Source organism: Globicephala melas, chromosome 5 (genome assembly GCF_963455315.2).
Source record: "Globicephala melas chromosome 5, mGloMel1.2, whole genome shotgun sequence".
Lineage (NCBI taxonomy): Eukaryota > Metazoa > Chordata > Mammalia > Artiodactyla > Delphinidae > Globicephala > Globicephala melas.
In genome coordinates this window covers 19,543,787-19,560,013 of record NC_083318.1, presented here as the reverse complement: position 1 = coordinate 19,560,013, position 16,227 = coordinate 19,543,787, and the positions used below count along the sequence as shown (strand labels likewise).

Sequence of the window (16,227 nt, the reverse complement as noted above, 5' to 3'; positions counted from 1 at the left end):
GCATGTGGGATCTTCCCGGACCAGGGCACGAACCCGTGTCCCCTGCATCGGCAGGCGGACTCCCAACCACTGCGCCACCAGGGAAGCCCTACACTTTTAACAAGAACAGTTTTCCAGTCATCCAGGAACACTTACCTCATTCCCCTACCCTCTCTCCTCATTTCAGCTTCATGCTGAGAAGGTGAGGAATGTCATTGGAAGAAGAAGAAACCCTTAAGCAGGAGGCCCTAGGACATTATGAAGAAACTGAAAGCAGAAAATGTCCTTCTGGGAGAAGAGGACAAAATATGCCAGTTTAACAACTTGTCCTGACTATGTAAGGGGAAAATATTGTAGCGCTTTTAAAAGACATGTAGTGGGGCTTTCCTGGTGGCGCAGTGGTTGAGAGTCCGCCTGCCGATGCAGGGGACACGGGTTCATGCCCCTGTCCGGGAAGATCCCACATGCCACGGAGCGGCTGGACCCGTGAGCCATGGCCGCTGAGCCTGCGCGTCCGGAGCCTGTGCTCCGCAACGGGAGAGGCCACAACAGTGAGAGGCCCGCGTACCGCTAAAAAAAAAAAAAAAAAAAAGACATGTAGTGGCTCAAAATAAAATTTATAAAATAATTGACCCAGGTTAAGGCTACAGGAGTGAATGAGGAGGAGAACCAACCCATTAATTTGGGAACTGAGAAGATAATAAGAAACATTCTGTGTGAAATAGAATATCCAAAAATGACTTTGGATTAGTGATCAATAGATAAACTGGTTCCAATCTTTATTTTTTTCTCATATTGCTTAAAATGTTTACTTTAACATAGCTATTCAAAATGAGCTATTGTGAGGTGAAGTAACAAACATTCTGAAAATGGAAACTCTCCTTAAAAAAACCTCTGAAATGGAAGCAATAAATGTTCTTTAATCATCAGTTAATAGCCACTAGGTTATTTCAGAACTATTTCAATTAAATATTTGATCATCACAATGAGTCACATTTTATTTTTTTTAACGTCTTTATTGGAGTATAATTGCTTTACAATGGTGTGTTAGTTTCTGCTTTATAACAAAGTGAATCAGTTATACATATGTTCCCATATCTCTTCCCCCTTGTGTCTCCCTCCCTCCCACCCTCCCTATCCCACCCCTCTAGGTAGTCCCAAAGCACTGAGCTGATCTCCCTGTGCTATGCGGCTGCTTCCCACTAGCTATCTATTTTACAGTTGGTAGTGTATATATAAAAATGGCATTTTATTCAGTAATTGAAGTCGGATTTCTGAAACATGGTATATTTATAATTAAGCTTATGTTACTCATAAAACTTTTGTTTAGTGTTAAGGGATACCTTTCAGCATTATCAAGCTGCCACGTTATTCCAGTATTTGCTATTCTACTTACCTTACAGTGGGGATGTTGTCACCATATAACGTACCACAGCATTTTAAATAGAACATGGCAATCATTATATGGATGTTATTTTGGTAGAAATTAGAATACTTGAAATAAAAGGCTTACCAAGAACCCAGACCATAATTAGCATTTCAGTCCATGTGAACTGGGTGGTTTTCACCCTGAAGATCTGTTTGGGATAGTCAATAACAGTGATATTTGGCAACGTGGTGATTCCTTCGAATCTGTCTGAGGCATTGAACACAAGCAGGCACAGGAAGATGATGAAAGAAGCAGCGTGTGCCACAAACTTCATAAAAGGGCTTCGCAGAATTTTCCCCAGCTGTAAGAAGGCAAGCAAACAAACAAAACAAACAAAAAACACCAAAACCTTTTACTTTAGGAAATCTGGCTTCCACTTATGAAAACTACTATACAGGATAAAAAAAAAAACAGAAAATGAGAACACTCTCAAAATTCTGCTTTTGTTTCTGAAGAGTTATACATTGTAAAAATTACTCCTTTTAGGGGATGCTTCCTCTAAGAATAATTTAAGAAGTCTTCAAACTTCATTGTTTCTAAATATCCAATTTGTCTTAGGATGTACTTCATTCACAGATGCATTTCTGGAAATTACAAGGCATATACTGGTTATTCTTATTTTTACGTGAAAGATTATGCAGTGTCAGGATTTTAGAGTCTAGGAAAAGAAACTCCAAATTTGTAATATGTAATTCTTTATAATTGAAATGTTATGATGAGTTTGTGGACTCATTCATTTATAATTGAAATGTTATGATGTTTTTGTAGCACATTACAAAGCCTTTGAAGGTTAAAAAAAACTTACTACTACAGAAGTAAATTTTTGTTCTCACTTCTACATATTCCAAAATCAATTTGTACTTTGTATGATATAAAAAGGCAGAAAATATTATAATAAACATAAATATTTTATCTGTTGCTATCCAATAAGAGCAGAGAGATACACAATAATTAAAACCTCTAGGTAGGTTAACTTAATGAAAAGTCATCCCTGAGTTTGGAAAATCATATAAATAGTACAAAAGCACTTTTAAAATTCAGATTATAATGATTTTAAGGTAACTCTTTTTAAATCCCATGTGATATAATGTCCTTAAAAGCCATATGTTCTAGTAGAAATGAAAAACAATTCTTCCTGTCCCAAGAGCTTCTGCAGTCTAAGAATTAGGTATATTTGGTAGATTTATCAGAGAAGTTCTCTATTCTGCATACTCAGACCCTACTTTCAAACTCAGTCTGTGACCTTAAAAAGTACCAAGGTTCACATGTAAAAGACTGTCACTTCAAACAAATGTTTTTGTATGTCCAGAAACTTAATTTGATGTCAACAAATAACCAAAGAATGTCAAGCATTTCTGGGATTGGACATGAATGCACACAGACAAATGTCACATGTTCCATATTAGACACAGAAAAATAAACCACTCATTTACATAACACTGTGCTGTGCCCCAGCTGCCAAGGAGACACACTGGGGTAGCTCATCCACAGCACATCGTGATCTGGCGGGAGCTGCCAAGTCTGTCTCTCCTAAAGGTTGATCTTTGAAAATGTTAAATAACATAAAAAAAAAAAAAAAGCAGCATGCCTATCTTAAAAAATGGGACACATGTGGAGAATTCTTACTATATTGTCCTTTCACCACAGGATAAGTGGTATATGGCAGGTATAAATGTGGGCTCCAGAAACGACTCAATTCCCTCCTTTCCCTTCTCTGCTGGGCAGAGTTCACCACATCATTAGCTGCACTTTTACAAGTGAAGAGAAAGAAGAATAGACTTCAAGATGCCTACTTCAAACTCAATATGTTTTAACTGGGTAAGCTGCCCTAAGAGACAAACATGTATAAATCTGAACATTCCAATTCATTTCCCCCAAGAAGGGAAATTATTTGGGTGGGATATGATTTTTGCTTTAATGAATGCTCTCTCCTTATTTATAGTTTTCAGTTTTTAGTGTTTATGTATTAGCAGAATCTTGAGGTATTTGCCCATGATATATAAAAAAGGAACTTAGCTGAGTCATCAAAATTGATCAAAATGACATTTCTGCCTTAAACTGCATGGGCAGCTCAACGACGAAGTGAGATGGATGAATATTCTTACACGTATATGGGCCTGCGGAGCAGGACTCTGCAGGGGGAGACAGATGCGCCAGAGAGATGACGGATTTCCAGGGTCATTTGTGAGTGGCCTTGACTCATTTTGCCTGAAACTGCCTCTGATTTTAACAAAACCAGATTGTAGAATATAAAAATAAGACTAAAGGATCTCAGAACTGTTTCTTCTCCCTGGCAGTGTCCTTTATTAACCTAATACAGATTCTGTTAGCATGACTCCTATGCCTTTCCACATCTTGTTTAGAGGACCTCTTAGGCACAATTAAAATTGACTGTAAACTGGCAAAGTTGAGAGAGGGATAAAGGTAGTGAACAAAATGATTCAAACAAAACTAAATATATGAACAATCTAAAAAATCCAAAGCCCCCAAACCCAAATTCAACACTTTTTAGAATCTCCTGAAGGAACAAAGGGCTAGGGGCACCTGACATGTGCTTTCTTAAAGACTTTGGATAATACCACTGTTCAGAACCTAGCTTAATACACCCAGCCTCAGATCTTTTTGACAGGTTCAACCGAGCTGCCTTTTCAGTTCTCAGGTTAACTGTTTCTTGGAACCACTGCAGTAGGGCTCTTCCTCTTCCACAGGCCAGCCTGGTAGACTATTTATTAAGCTGGCAATAGAATCGGTACAATTGCTACTTCACTTAAGCAGCTTTTCCTCCTGCTTACCATGGGGATTTAATCTTAAAAGCCTAAGTATTATATGCCTGCAAATATGATCTATCCCACTAGTACCAAATTCTTTTCATCCCTTATTTGAACTAATCCAGTCATTAAAAAGCAGAATTCGTATTCTTGAGTCAATTAACATTCAGGGTAAAACTGATAAGAGCCTTAAGTAGGAAGCTTTTTCCTTTTTCATCCTCAAAGGACATGGTACACCAACCACAGAGGAAACAGAGGTGGAAAAGCCGGTACCCTGCTGCAAGGTGCAATCCAGTAGCCGATGGCAAGGAACGGAAGGCCCAAGGCCACGACCAGAACCACCAGACACTTGATAGCTACCGTCTGTTCCCGCAGGCCTGAGAGGTTCTCGTACCAGATTGTCAAGAGCTGCTGCTGGCAATTGGGGTGAGCCACAAACTGTTGGTCGGAACAGAGAGAGAGGGAGAAAGAGAAGTAGGTTACCATGCCATTGTCGACAGCTGGGCTACCGAATGCATGTGCATCCTAAAGATATTAGGCGCTGGATATAGGCACTGGAAGGTTTCTGGTAATATTCTTTACTTTCCCTTTGTTTTTCAAAATTGCTTCAGAACTATTACAAGAACTAAAGCAGAAACATGAGGGTAAAACTGACGTTGTCCTTAATCATAGTTCTTTCTCTCTGTATTTACAGACTCCTCTCTGGAATCTGGGTGACATACGCTTTCCTTTGCGGAAACGAGTCCCATGTTGCTGTCTGTCAGCTTACTTGCATTCAGTTCAAAATGGAAAAGAAAATAGTTATTTGGTTTACTGGATACTACAGCTAAAAGAGAAATGTTACTGTTTCATGAGCAACTCCTAAAATGATACATCTATGAAAAATATATACATGATATGTCCCATGCGGATGTATGCCCTACCATAGCAAATATGCAAAAGATTTGCAAAAACTCAGTGAACCTCCAAGTGTTATGCTTGATCCACGTTTGCTCTGCTTCCAGGAATTGGCATCAAATATCATGTCCATCCTATTTTAGTAATCTGTACTCTTTTTGTTGTTTCCTCTATCACAGGTGAAAAACACACAAACATTTATCTCTATCAATTCTTTTATAATTACAGCTCTAATCAGGAAAAACATGAGCAAATTATACTTATTTTAGCCCTGCTATTTTATTTTATTATTTTTTTATTTTATTATTGCCATCTGATTTTGCTAAGTCATCTGCCTACAGCTATATAGAAGGACTCGGATTTCATTAAGGTCCTGTCTTCATTAAGGTAGCAGAATATATTTGTAGTCAGGCCCATGTGAAAAGGCCCCTACGTCAAAAGGTGCCTATCTGCAGCTGGATATGCCTTTCTTTGAACGGCCAGCTGCACTTTGCCCAAGCTTGGGAATTATTCAGGGTCATTCACAAATCAGCGACGAGTGTCAACATATTTTTAAAAAAGAGTGCTTAGCAACACAAAAATCAAGGTATAACTGTCTTCTATAAAATGCTATAAACAACAAAGAACCTGCTAGGAAGTACCCATGAAATGTTTTTGCAAATTCTGAGAGGCAAAGGAAGCAGCCGCAGTTCCCACTAAGCAAAGGGGTCAACTTTAATCAAGTTCTAGTTAATGAGCTGAATGCTTCTTAGTAACTCTAGGCAATTCCTCAAGTTACCTGGCTATCTATCAATAGCTTACTTATTTCTTCAAGGAAATGAACAGGATTCCACTTAGTGGTGTAGAGTTTACCATCAGCTGTTCTAATTTTTTTTAAAAAAGAAAAGAAAAAACAAAAGTAAAACCTCATCTCCCAGGTTGGGCAGTAGAGGCACAATTTTCCTCAAATTCTCACTCTTTTCCCCAGTGTGCACCCGCCCTCTGGGAAGTCCACTGACTTTGCTATGACAGCTGCCACCACTGTGCAGAAGGAAAACTTGACAATCCATTGACAGAGGTGGTGAGGATGAGTTTACAAATATCAGGTTTGAAATACTTAACTGAATTTTTTCCCAATAATACAAAGGAAATGAACAGCAGGATTTGGGAGATTGAAAGTACTAAAAGGAAGATGCTATTTTTTTCTTGCTCGATGAGTTCAATGGGAAAAAACATATTTTATCTTGTAAGTTCCTTTTAATTTAGTTATAAAAATCCCAGGTCCTGAGGCTCATGGGTCATTGCTAGTGGCTAAGTATACATTAGATCTTCTTTCCAAATTCAAGATTCTGTCAGTCTTCCAAAGTTCTGATTTTTGAAAACAGTATTTCAAGATCAATGCAGTCATTATTTGAACTCATGATGAAATAAAATCAAGGTTGAAGGCTTCCTGGGGTCTATGTAACAATTTCCTAGGAGTCTTACTGAGAATTTCTCCAAACTTCCACTTGTGCCCCTGTACTCTATTGGATCAATATCTTTCTGCTTCACCCCTCCTTTTGTGTTAAGAATCTTCATCCCCTCTACGGTTCTTCTTCTTTTTTTTTTTTTTTAAGATTTAATTTTATTTAATTTTGGCTGCATTGGGTCTTCATTGCTGCGTGCAGGCTTTCTCTAGTTGCAGCTAGCAGGGGCTACTCTGTTGTGATGCTCGGGCTCTAGGCATGCAGGCTTCAGTAGTTGCAGCATGCAGGCTCAGTAGTTGTGGCTCACGGGCTCTAGAGCACTGGCTCAGTAGCTGTGGCACACAGGCTTAGTTGCTCCGCGGCGTGTGGGATCCTCCCGGACCAGGGATCCAACCTGTGTCCCCCACATTGGCAGGCGGATTCTTATCCACTGCACCACCGGAGAAGTCCCCGTTCTACGGTTCTTAAATGTCTGTCTCATTCATTCATTCATTCTTCAAAATGTCATAAGCCCCTCCTACACACCAGGAAGGTATTTGGTACAAGAAAACCAAAACGGGAACATCAGTATTGCAGTAAGTGATAAGTGGTCCCTGTTCTAGAGCACACAGTAAGCTCTGCATAAATGTGAAGAAGTTATTATAATGGAGACTTGGATTCCATATGCTTGCCAAGATAAATAATCAGCATTTAAAATACTCTTAATTTGAAAGTTGGTCCAAATGTCTTGGTGTTTGGAGGATCTGCATTTGTGGGAAGTTGGAGAGATGTAACTAAAAGGCAGTCCTGTGACTCCAGCTAGGCTCAGCTTAGGAATGGGAATGTTGCATTCAGAGAAACCTACAGGTAGAGCATACACTGTCATCAGGTCAGATTACCACTTGGGAAGCCAACACGCACTTGTTTATAGGCCAAGGGTTTCTGTAAAACAGAAAATCCGCATGAAGTTAAGAGACACTTGGACACGTGTCCCTGTGAAATTGATGGACAAACTTCCCTTTTGTGGTTGTCCAGCCTTTCTCAGGTTTTAAACTCTTGAGTACAGAAATAGTAATGTAGTATGGCTCCATCTTCTTGCTCTTCCTCCTTGAGCTAATCTTTAAATTTGAATCTTTAAATGCTTTATGGGATTAATTATACTGTATAAAGTTTACAAGGCCCTCAAAGACTTGGTGGAAATCAATCCTTTCCATATGGCATTATGCAATGATCAATCTTTGACCTGGTGTGACTTGTACAATACAGTGCAGACACTTAACATATGTTAAATACTAGCCAAAATCATGGTGTTTGCACTTCACTTGTTACACTTTAAGATTCAACCTAACAGGTATATCTCCTATACCATTAATTCTACCCTCTTCTTAACTGAGATCACAATACGGCACCATATGGCATTTAATCCACGGAAAGCAAACACAAATAGATATTTTCCTCCAATGATTTAAAATCCTAATACAAGTACACAAGGAACATTTTAAAAAAGAAAAAAAACCAGTATAATAGTAGCAAGTGTGGGCAAAAGAGCTAATCCTTCTAGGAGCTGAGTTTTGCTCTTTTCAATGACTTTAAAATAGGGCAGTAACCTTTATCTCTTAAAACTGATTTACCTCCTAAAAAATGTCCTTATGCTGCCACACCAGTCACAGCCAGCTGGATAAAATTTGTATGCTGTTTCTTAACTTCAGTGGACCAACAAATTGAAACCATTACAGAAATAATACCCTTATTTGAGGTTTTCTGATATAAAGGGAAAATGCTTGACACACAAGAAAATCTCGGTCTTTCAATGGAACAAAACGACTGGAGCATAGAGAACAAACTCTATTCCCTACCAAATGACGGACAGATTGTAAACTGAACCACCAATCAGGGCAGTTGATAAATTTCAACCTAAAAAAATTACACTGTCTTTTTATCAGATTAGCTTTTCCAAGAACTATCTTCATGGGAATACTGTTGTACAAAAACATGGTAGGAACACTCTGTTTTTGTTTTTAATGACATTGCTGGAGCCACAGTTTACAATATTTAAAAGAACATATTCTTGTGAATAAAAACTAGATCACTCATCTTCTTTTTAAAGTTCTTTGAATTGTGAAATATAAACTGAAAACTCCACTGTGCTGCACAGCAGAAACTGGCACAACTTTGTAAATCAACTCTACTTCAATAAAAAAAAATTTTTTTTAAAACCCCTGAAAACTTACATTGTACACGTTTTCTGGATTTCAAACCCACTGAGTGCAAAGTGCTGTTACCAAGAGCTAACCGACTGTTACCTTTCAGGTGCCTGAGCACAAACATGGCAGAAGCCCTACAGTGCAGGACCCCTTCCCGTGCCAGCTGCCACATGCACGCCAAAGTCTCTGCAGTGGATTTACCACTCTTTCATTGTACCGCTCACTTTCTGGGCTTTCTTTTCACACTTTCTGCCTACACAGTGGATAATTTTATGTGTCTATATTGCTGCATGTCTCATTTCTAGATGATCTTTCTACGGTTAAACCTAATCTCTCTCTGGAGGAAATAGAGCAAGGAGGAAGAACTCAGGAAAGGATTTCCTCTTTCTCAAGAGCTCGGTTTTCCAGATTTGATGATCCATCCAGTGCTAGTATCTTTTATCTCTGTCAGGGGCTTTCTTACAATAGAGAAAGCTCACTTGAGATAGGTAGGACTCCCGTTACTTCTATGGGGGGAGTGGATTGATATTTATCCTCAAGTCAGAGAAGATAGAGGTACAGTCATAAATAGAGCTCAGGACTTTTTGGAGGGCAAATAGTCCATTATTCTAATTGGAAAATAATGAATGGTTTGCCTAAAATTTAATTTTCTTGTACTTATTTTCAAAAAACCAAATTTCACCCTCCACTCTATTCCATTCTCTTTTGTAGAATAATGTGGGTAACTCTACAAACGGTAATAACATTTACTATCTTTCCAGTTTTATTATTTACCTTAAAGACCCCTCAGAAGTGAATCTGGGATGAATAAGCTTCAACATCCACTCCCTGATAGAAGATACATTATTGTTTGTTCCCCACTAGTAGTGTATGATTGCTCATTTCACCAACAGCACTGAGAATTGTAATTTTTTATTCTTTAATAATTTGAGTGAGAGGAGATGGTATCTGTATGTTAGCATGCATTTCTTTTATTACTAGAGGGTTTGAAATTTTAAAATATGTTTGTTAGCCATTTGAATTTTCTTTTCTGTGAATTACCTATCCAAGCCTTTTGCTTATTTTTCTACAGGGCTCTGAAAATTTTCCCTATAAACTTGTTTGTGTACTTTGGATATTAAGAATATCAATCCTCTGTAAGTTATAGTAAAAAAATGTTCCCAGTTTGCCCTTCACCTTTTTTGTTTATGATCTTTCTGATGTACAGAGGTTTTAAGTTGCATGTGGTCAAACAATTTATATTTTTGTTTTTTATATCTTCTACTGCTTTTATATCAAAAAATCCTTTCCCACATAAACATTAAATTCATGTTCAGACCTCTCCTATTCAGATCTTTTATATTTTCATTTTCTTCATTAACTGTCATTGAGCCTCTAAGGCTTAAGGTGAACTCATGGTTATTCCTAGGGAAGACCTGAGCCCAGAAAGAACCCAACAGACTCAGAATCAGAGTTGGGGGTAGGTCTTGGGCAGATGGCAGAAGAGACATCCTGAGTTTCTTATGGGACCTAAACAAATTAACATTAATCAAATTGGCTTCCTTGGTGGAATTATGGGTTGATTTGAACATATACAAGTTTATTATATTATTAGGGGGGGAATTCCATAACATATAAAGTATTTTGAAATCCCAATGCCATGCATATAGCTATGGGCTACTTCAGTGTCACAGTGGGTAGGGTTCATGAATCATTATAACCCAAGAGGTTATTTTACTTGGGGACTAGAAATGAGATGATGGAAAAAGGAAGCAGCAGAAGTGGGTGGGGGTATTTTTGATCCTTGCTAGATGGAGATGGGTGAGTATTGAGTGAAGAATGAAGGAAGCCTTGGAGAGAAAGAAAGAGGAACTAGGGCTTTTGGGGGAGGCATTCCAGAATAAAGTTCTTATATACAGTTATTGGGTGAAGATTCCAAATCAAATATTTTAACTAATATTCCTTTTATAGCATAAAACAGACAAAACCAGAAATACCTGCAAAGTCATAAATCTCCTTTCAGTTCCAAATACATTTTTGTTGTTGCTGTTTCCTGATAGTTGACGGATAGCAAATTTATTATTAATTGACACTTCATACATTGTAACCTACACATCAATTTATTTAAAATCAACATGCAAGAAGACATTCACTCTGCAAGACAGTTTGGTTAACAGAAGCACATCTGTAGATGAGCTGTCTCTGCTAATACGACACTTTCAAAGCAATAATAAAGAACCAGTGACAACTGAAATCAATTCTCTCCTCTCAGGTGCTAAAGAGGAGAGATGCCTATTGCAAGATCTGTGAATAAATGTCCAGACAGTTTTCTAAAAACAGTTTAATATCAATCTTATGCAAAACTATCTTTTTCTTCCAATACAGCAAAACTTCAACTAGCAAGAATACTCTGAGAGGAGGGCAGTTAATCCAATTCATTTACCTTGTAACTGACACTTCCTTGAAAAGTTATTTTACCTCAGCATTTACTGAGAATCTTCACATTTCACTATCTTATAAAGTAGAGGGGAGATCTGTCATTAATGGCTGGCTATAATCTTGTGAACACTACAATGTGGAAGTTTTCTACATTGTGGTAGAACTGTGTATGTGTGTGTGTACACACATAGAAACACACACACACAGAGAGAGAGAGAGAGAGAGAGAGAGAGAGAGAGAGAGATTCCCCCATCCTCATTTGCTACCAGGGTGCAAACTTTGGCCTAGGTTCCACGGGTCAGAGGCATATGTGCACACCTCTGATTTGGAAGAGGCTTTTTATAACAGGCAGCACTCAGCACTCAGCACATCCTTTCTGTTGGTGGGGAGCTGGCCATCTGCAGCAGAGGCAGAATTGTTCTGTTTGGGCCACAGAAACTCCCTTACCAGGTCAGTTCTGGGCCTGGTTCTGGGCAAGCTTTCTGCAAGCACAGCTTAGATAAGCTTGTTCCTCCACCTCTCCTAATGATTCTGTGAGCCTCCTAATATCCTTTACTGAATTATTTTCTGTTTAAATTGGCTATGGTCTACCACTAAGAACCAGAACCAGCACAATAAACATGAAATGTCGTTGATGACTAAGAGCTGAACTTGTTTAAGAGCCATCATTCTGAGAATGAATTTTCAAATGCAGAAATGTGATTAGCTAACACTTATTGAGCAATCACCATGTACTATGCCTGTGCTAATTACTTTACTTGCATTAGCTCATGTAATCCTTAAAACAACCAAAACAGTAGTTGTCCCCACTACCAACGAGCAGAATGAGGTTTAGACTGATCAAGTGACTTGCCCTGTCACACACAGAAGACAAGTCAGGACTTGAACCCTTGCAAGTTGGCTCCAGGGCCTGCCCTCTTATGCACCATGTCACACTGCAGGAAGGACAGAAGATTCCATAGATTGACCAGTTCATGAAACCAGATCTATTCCCGACAACAGCTTACTTCTTCGTGATTTAAAGAGCAAAAATTTAAGTTGTATAAAATATGTATAAGCGATTAGATTCTGGATAACTGAGATTTTTATTATAAGTGAAACGTCCTAACTACAATTTACATGAATTATTTCAAAGGCCCATACAAGTAGCAAACACATAATACATAACTGTTCTATCTGCAGTAACCAGAGTAAAAAAGTAATCATAATTTTTTTTTTTTTGGCAACTGCATAAAATTCCATAGCTGTGTGATCTGAGGCACGTCTTTTAAGCTTGGTGAACCTCAGTTTCCTTATAGAATAGAAATCTCATCATCGAACATTTATTTTATAGGTGAAATGGATAATAACAAAGGCTTACTGCAAGATTAACATGCGAATGTAAGTAACAGTGCCTTACAGAAATGTTTACAAGTAACAGATTTTATTATCATTAAATGCATTTTAATGAGCAGTTTACAAAGCTCTTTTGCATATCTTAATCCACTGAAATCCCACCAAGACCCTGAGACAGATAAGAGGTATTATTCTCCTTTTATATGAGGAAAAAGAAATTTAAAGAAGTTTTATGACTTATCCAAGGTCCAAAAATGGATAAAAAGTGGAAAGGATCGGAGCTAGATACTTGACTCACAACTTTACCATGATACTTCATTTAATCTCTTTCATGAAGTGAAATAAATCTTCTTATCAATAACATCTATTACTGCTATTATTTTAAAATCTTTCCTGGGATTATGGCATAGTTGATATTACATGTTTATTCTAATATGGAGCTGGATGAAAGTAGGCCACTCACCTTTTTGACTTCATACTTAATGGCAAGTTTGACACGACTCAGTGAAGCTTTATGCCTGTGCATCTCCAGAGGCTCTGCTGATTCCAGATCTCCGTTCAGAATGGCTTCTACCTCTTCCGAGTCTCGGCAAAGATCCAGCACACCCACTACGAAGTCTTTGCATTGCATGGAGAGCTTGCGATAGTCATTCTAAGACCAAGAGGTTTAGAGTTTAATGCAGAGAATGTGCTTTAATTCAATGGAAAGTGTTTAGGGGTTTTGTGAATTAGAAAAAAGTCTCCCTACCTCTGGGTAGGAAGTTGCAGCCCCCAGGTGGGTGCAAGTTTTTTTGTTTGTTTGGGGGGTTTTTTTTTTGCTGTACGCGGGCCTCTCACTGTTGTGGCCTCTCCCGCTGCGGAGCACGGGCTCCGGACGCGCAGGCTCAGAGGCCATGGCTCACGGGCCCAGCCACTCCGCGGCATGTGGGATCTTCCCGGACCGGGGCACGAACCCGTGTCCCCTGCATCGGCAGGCGGACTTTCAACCACTGCGACTCCAGGGAGGCCCTGGATGCAAGTTTTGTTCAGTTCGATACCGGCTGGATTTGCTCCCACCTACCCCCGTAGCCAGTACCTTCCACAACATGTACAACCATAGGAGACAGTTCTGAAAATGGTGTGCATGTCAGTGATTGATTTATATTAAGAGATGTTGGCTAAATGCTAATGCTGAAAGACTAAAGAATCAAAAGAATCTTTCTTGTACAGATGAACAATAGTTTTCTTGAAGCTCAAACAAAACCATTTCTACGATGAAAGTTCTTTAAATTAAGTGGCATTTTGGCATAGAAGATTGACTATGTATGAAAATAACCTGCCTGATTTACTATCCATTGCCTCTTTGGAGACAGTGCTTCTCAAATTGTAGTCCTCGGACCAGCAGCCTCAGTAGCACCTGGACATGTGTTAGAAGTGTAAATGCTCAGGTCCCACCCCAGGTGTCCTGAGTAGAAACCGACCTTGAGGGCCCGCAATCTGTGTTAACACACTCTCCAGGTATTCCTGATACACATTTATGTTTGAGAATGATGGTTCATAGTGAAGGCAAAGAGAAGGATAGGTACCAACATGGAAGGTATTTTTTCTTGTTTGTCTGAAGGGCACATTATAATGTCCTGCAGAGCTTCTAGAGAGAGAGAAATGTCTGATTATATGTAACTGAATTCTCAAGGGTTGCAGAATATCAATACCTGAGAGAAAAATTTTCAGGCTACTGGAACTAACACCTTGCTAAAAATAATCTGTGAATCTTTAATTTCACTAGCATATTTATATAGTGCCATGGACTAGTATGAGGAAGTCAGCTGTCAGCATTCCCTGTTACCTACTGAATGGAGCTCTATTTCTAGCCCATTGATTCCGGTCTAGGTGTCAATGGCCATCTCTTCGGGAAAGGGCCTTACTTTTGCAACCCCCAGCTCCACTTCTATGGCTTTCACTAAAATTTTAGCCCATTAAGAAAATTAATCAGATGATAATCTAATTTGGTGCACTTGAGGAAAATAGAATCCCTCATTCCAACATGTCCTGAGATACTGTATATGTCTAATAACTGAGTAACATTTAGCACAGCAGAATTTCTGGGCTTCCAAAAATCATACTTTAAAAATGATGTATAAAGAATTTCAATTTTTTTCCCCTTAAATGATTAATTAACTTGATTTGATGGGCAAAAATCATGTCACCAACTAAAATAAACAAGAAGAGGAGAGACTGTTTAAAGGCTACACAGACTAGAATAGTTTCCATTTCAGATATCAGAAATCCAGATAAAGAACAGTTGCAGTTAATCCTTTTCCCCTCATAAGGGAACAGATAAAATGAATAAAAACTTCAATGTTTGGTTTCCATTCAAGTTGGTACCATGCAACTGATAAAATTAATAAAATGTTCAGTCTCTGGTTTCTATGCAGAGTGTCAGTTAAATATCCATCTGCCTTCCATTCCTGAAAGACTAATGAAATATTTTATTATAGCATCCAGAAGAAGTGTTATCCATGTCTGTTTCCATATAAAGCTCCCCTTTTAATACAATTTTTTAGATGAAATTTCCTCATGTTCCTCGTCAGTTCAGACTGTTCTGTAAGATTTGGTGCAACACAGGATGGCCAATCCTCCATTGATCAGAAATAAAAGAGACTATTTTCTATTCTTGAAGAAGACATAGGAACCAATTTTGCAGTAATAACTGCATAATAACTCATTATTTTAAAAAATTATAATCTGTAAAATTATCCGATCTTAAGGAAAGCTTTGTGGCCTTTTCATATCCACTAAAAGAACAGTCAAGAAGCAAAAAACAGGTAACCAAGTTGCAAGGACAACACTGTTTTCATAACAATTTAAACATTTCCTGCTGGAAGAAGTCTGCTATCCAAGTACAGAAAATAATCAGAGCTGGAGGTAATAGCGATTTCTTCTACTGGGGTTGTGGGATACCATTTGCCAATATATGCAGAGCTCTCAGGGAAAGATGGAGAGCACCACTAAAGATGGCCTTTCCTCAGCTGCAAAAGGAACTATCTAAAGTCTGAATTGCATCATGAGCTGACTCTGTCCGTTCTACCATGAGGTCCTGTCTCATGTTGCTTCACAACTCAGACCGTTTATCTGCTCTGAATTTTCTAATGATGCTGTCTTAATTTAGTTTTGCTTGATCATCTTCACTGTGCCGCTTTTCCATTACCATGGCCTTCCACAAAGTTACCAGATGGATCTGCAGCCCAGAGCAGGAACTCAAAACCTGGAAGAACTGCTCAAGCCAGAGGAAGAACAACGAAGCTCGCGCCTCATCACAACCTGTCTACAGGTTTCAGCAGGTTTTTAATGTGTATGCTTTAATCGTCATTCTAACCCCTTTTTATCCTTAACAGGAAAATTGAAATTCAACTCTAAGCAGGCGTGGTCCCGTCAGATCCTTTCCCTAATAATAAAAGAGGCAGGATAGTGTAGTGATTAAAAGGATAAATCTGAAACCAGACTTCCTAGGTTCAAACACTGCTTCTACCACTTACTGCTTCTACCACTATGTGATCTTATAGAAGTTACTTAGCCTCTCTGATGAGAATAAGCCTATCTAATATTGCTACTATGAGGATTAAACACTTTGAGTGTGCTTGGTACACATCAAATACTATAGAACTGCTTCAGTGTTACCAGGTACAGCATGTTACATAGAATAGCTAGGACTGGGACTCAAGGCACCCAAATCTAGGCTTAGCAGATGGGACCTTGGCTACAGTCTTTGTTTTCTCATTTGTAAAATGAGAGGT

At 38.6% G+C, this 16,227-nt stretch overlaps 1 protein-coding gene across 3 annotated transcripts in view; it reads right to left on the bottom strand.

Annotated features, from left to right (window-relative positions):
* The window catches only part of TRPC3 (transient receptor potential cation channel subfamily C member 3), a 79,699-nt gene that overhangs the window by 37,725 nt on the left and 25,747 nt on the right, over positions 1-16,227 (bottom strand). For all 3 annotated transcript variants that reach the window (XM_030863933.2, XM_060298733.1, XM_060298734.1), the window contains exons 3-5: positions 12,918-13,106; positions 4,450-4,614; positions 1,493-1,709 (exon numbers count right to left, since the gene is read on the bottom strand). In XM_030863933.2, coding sequence (XP_030719793.1) covers positions 1,493-1,709; positions 4,450-4,614; positions 12,918-13,106 — 571 coding nt within the window. The remainder of the gene's footprint in view (positions 1-1,492; positions 1,710-4,449; positions 4,615-12,917; positions 13,107-16,227) is intronic.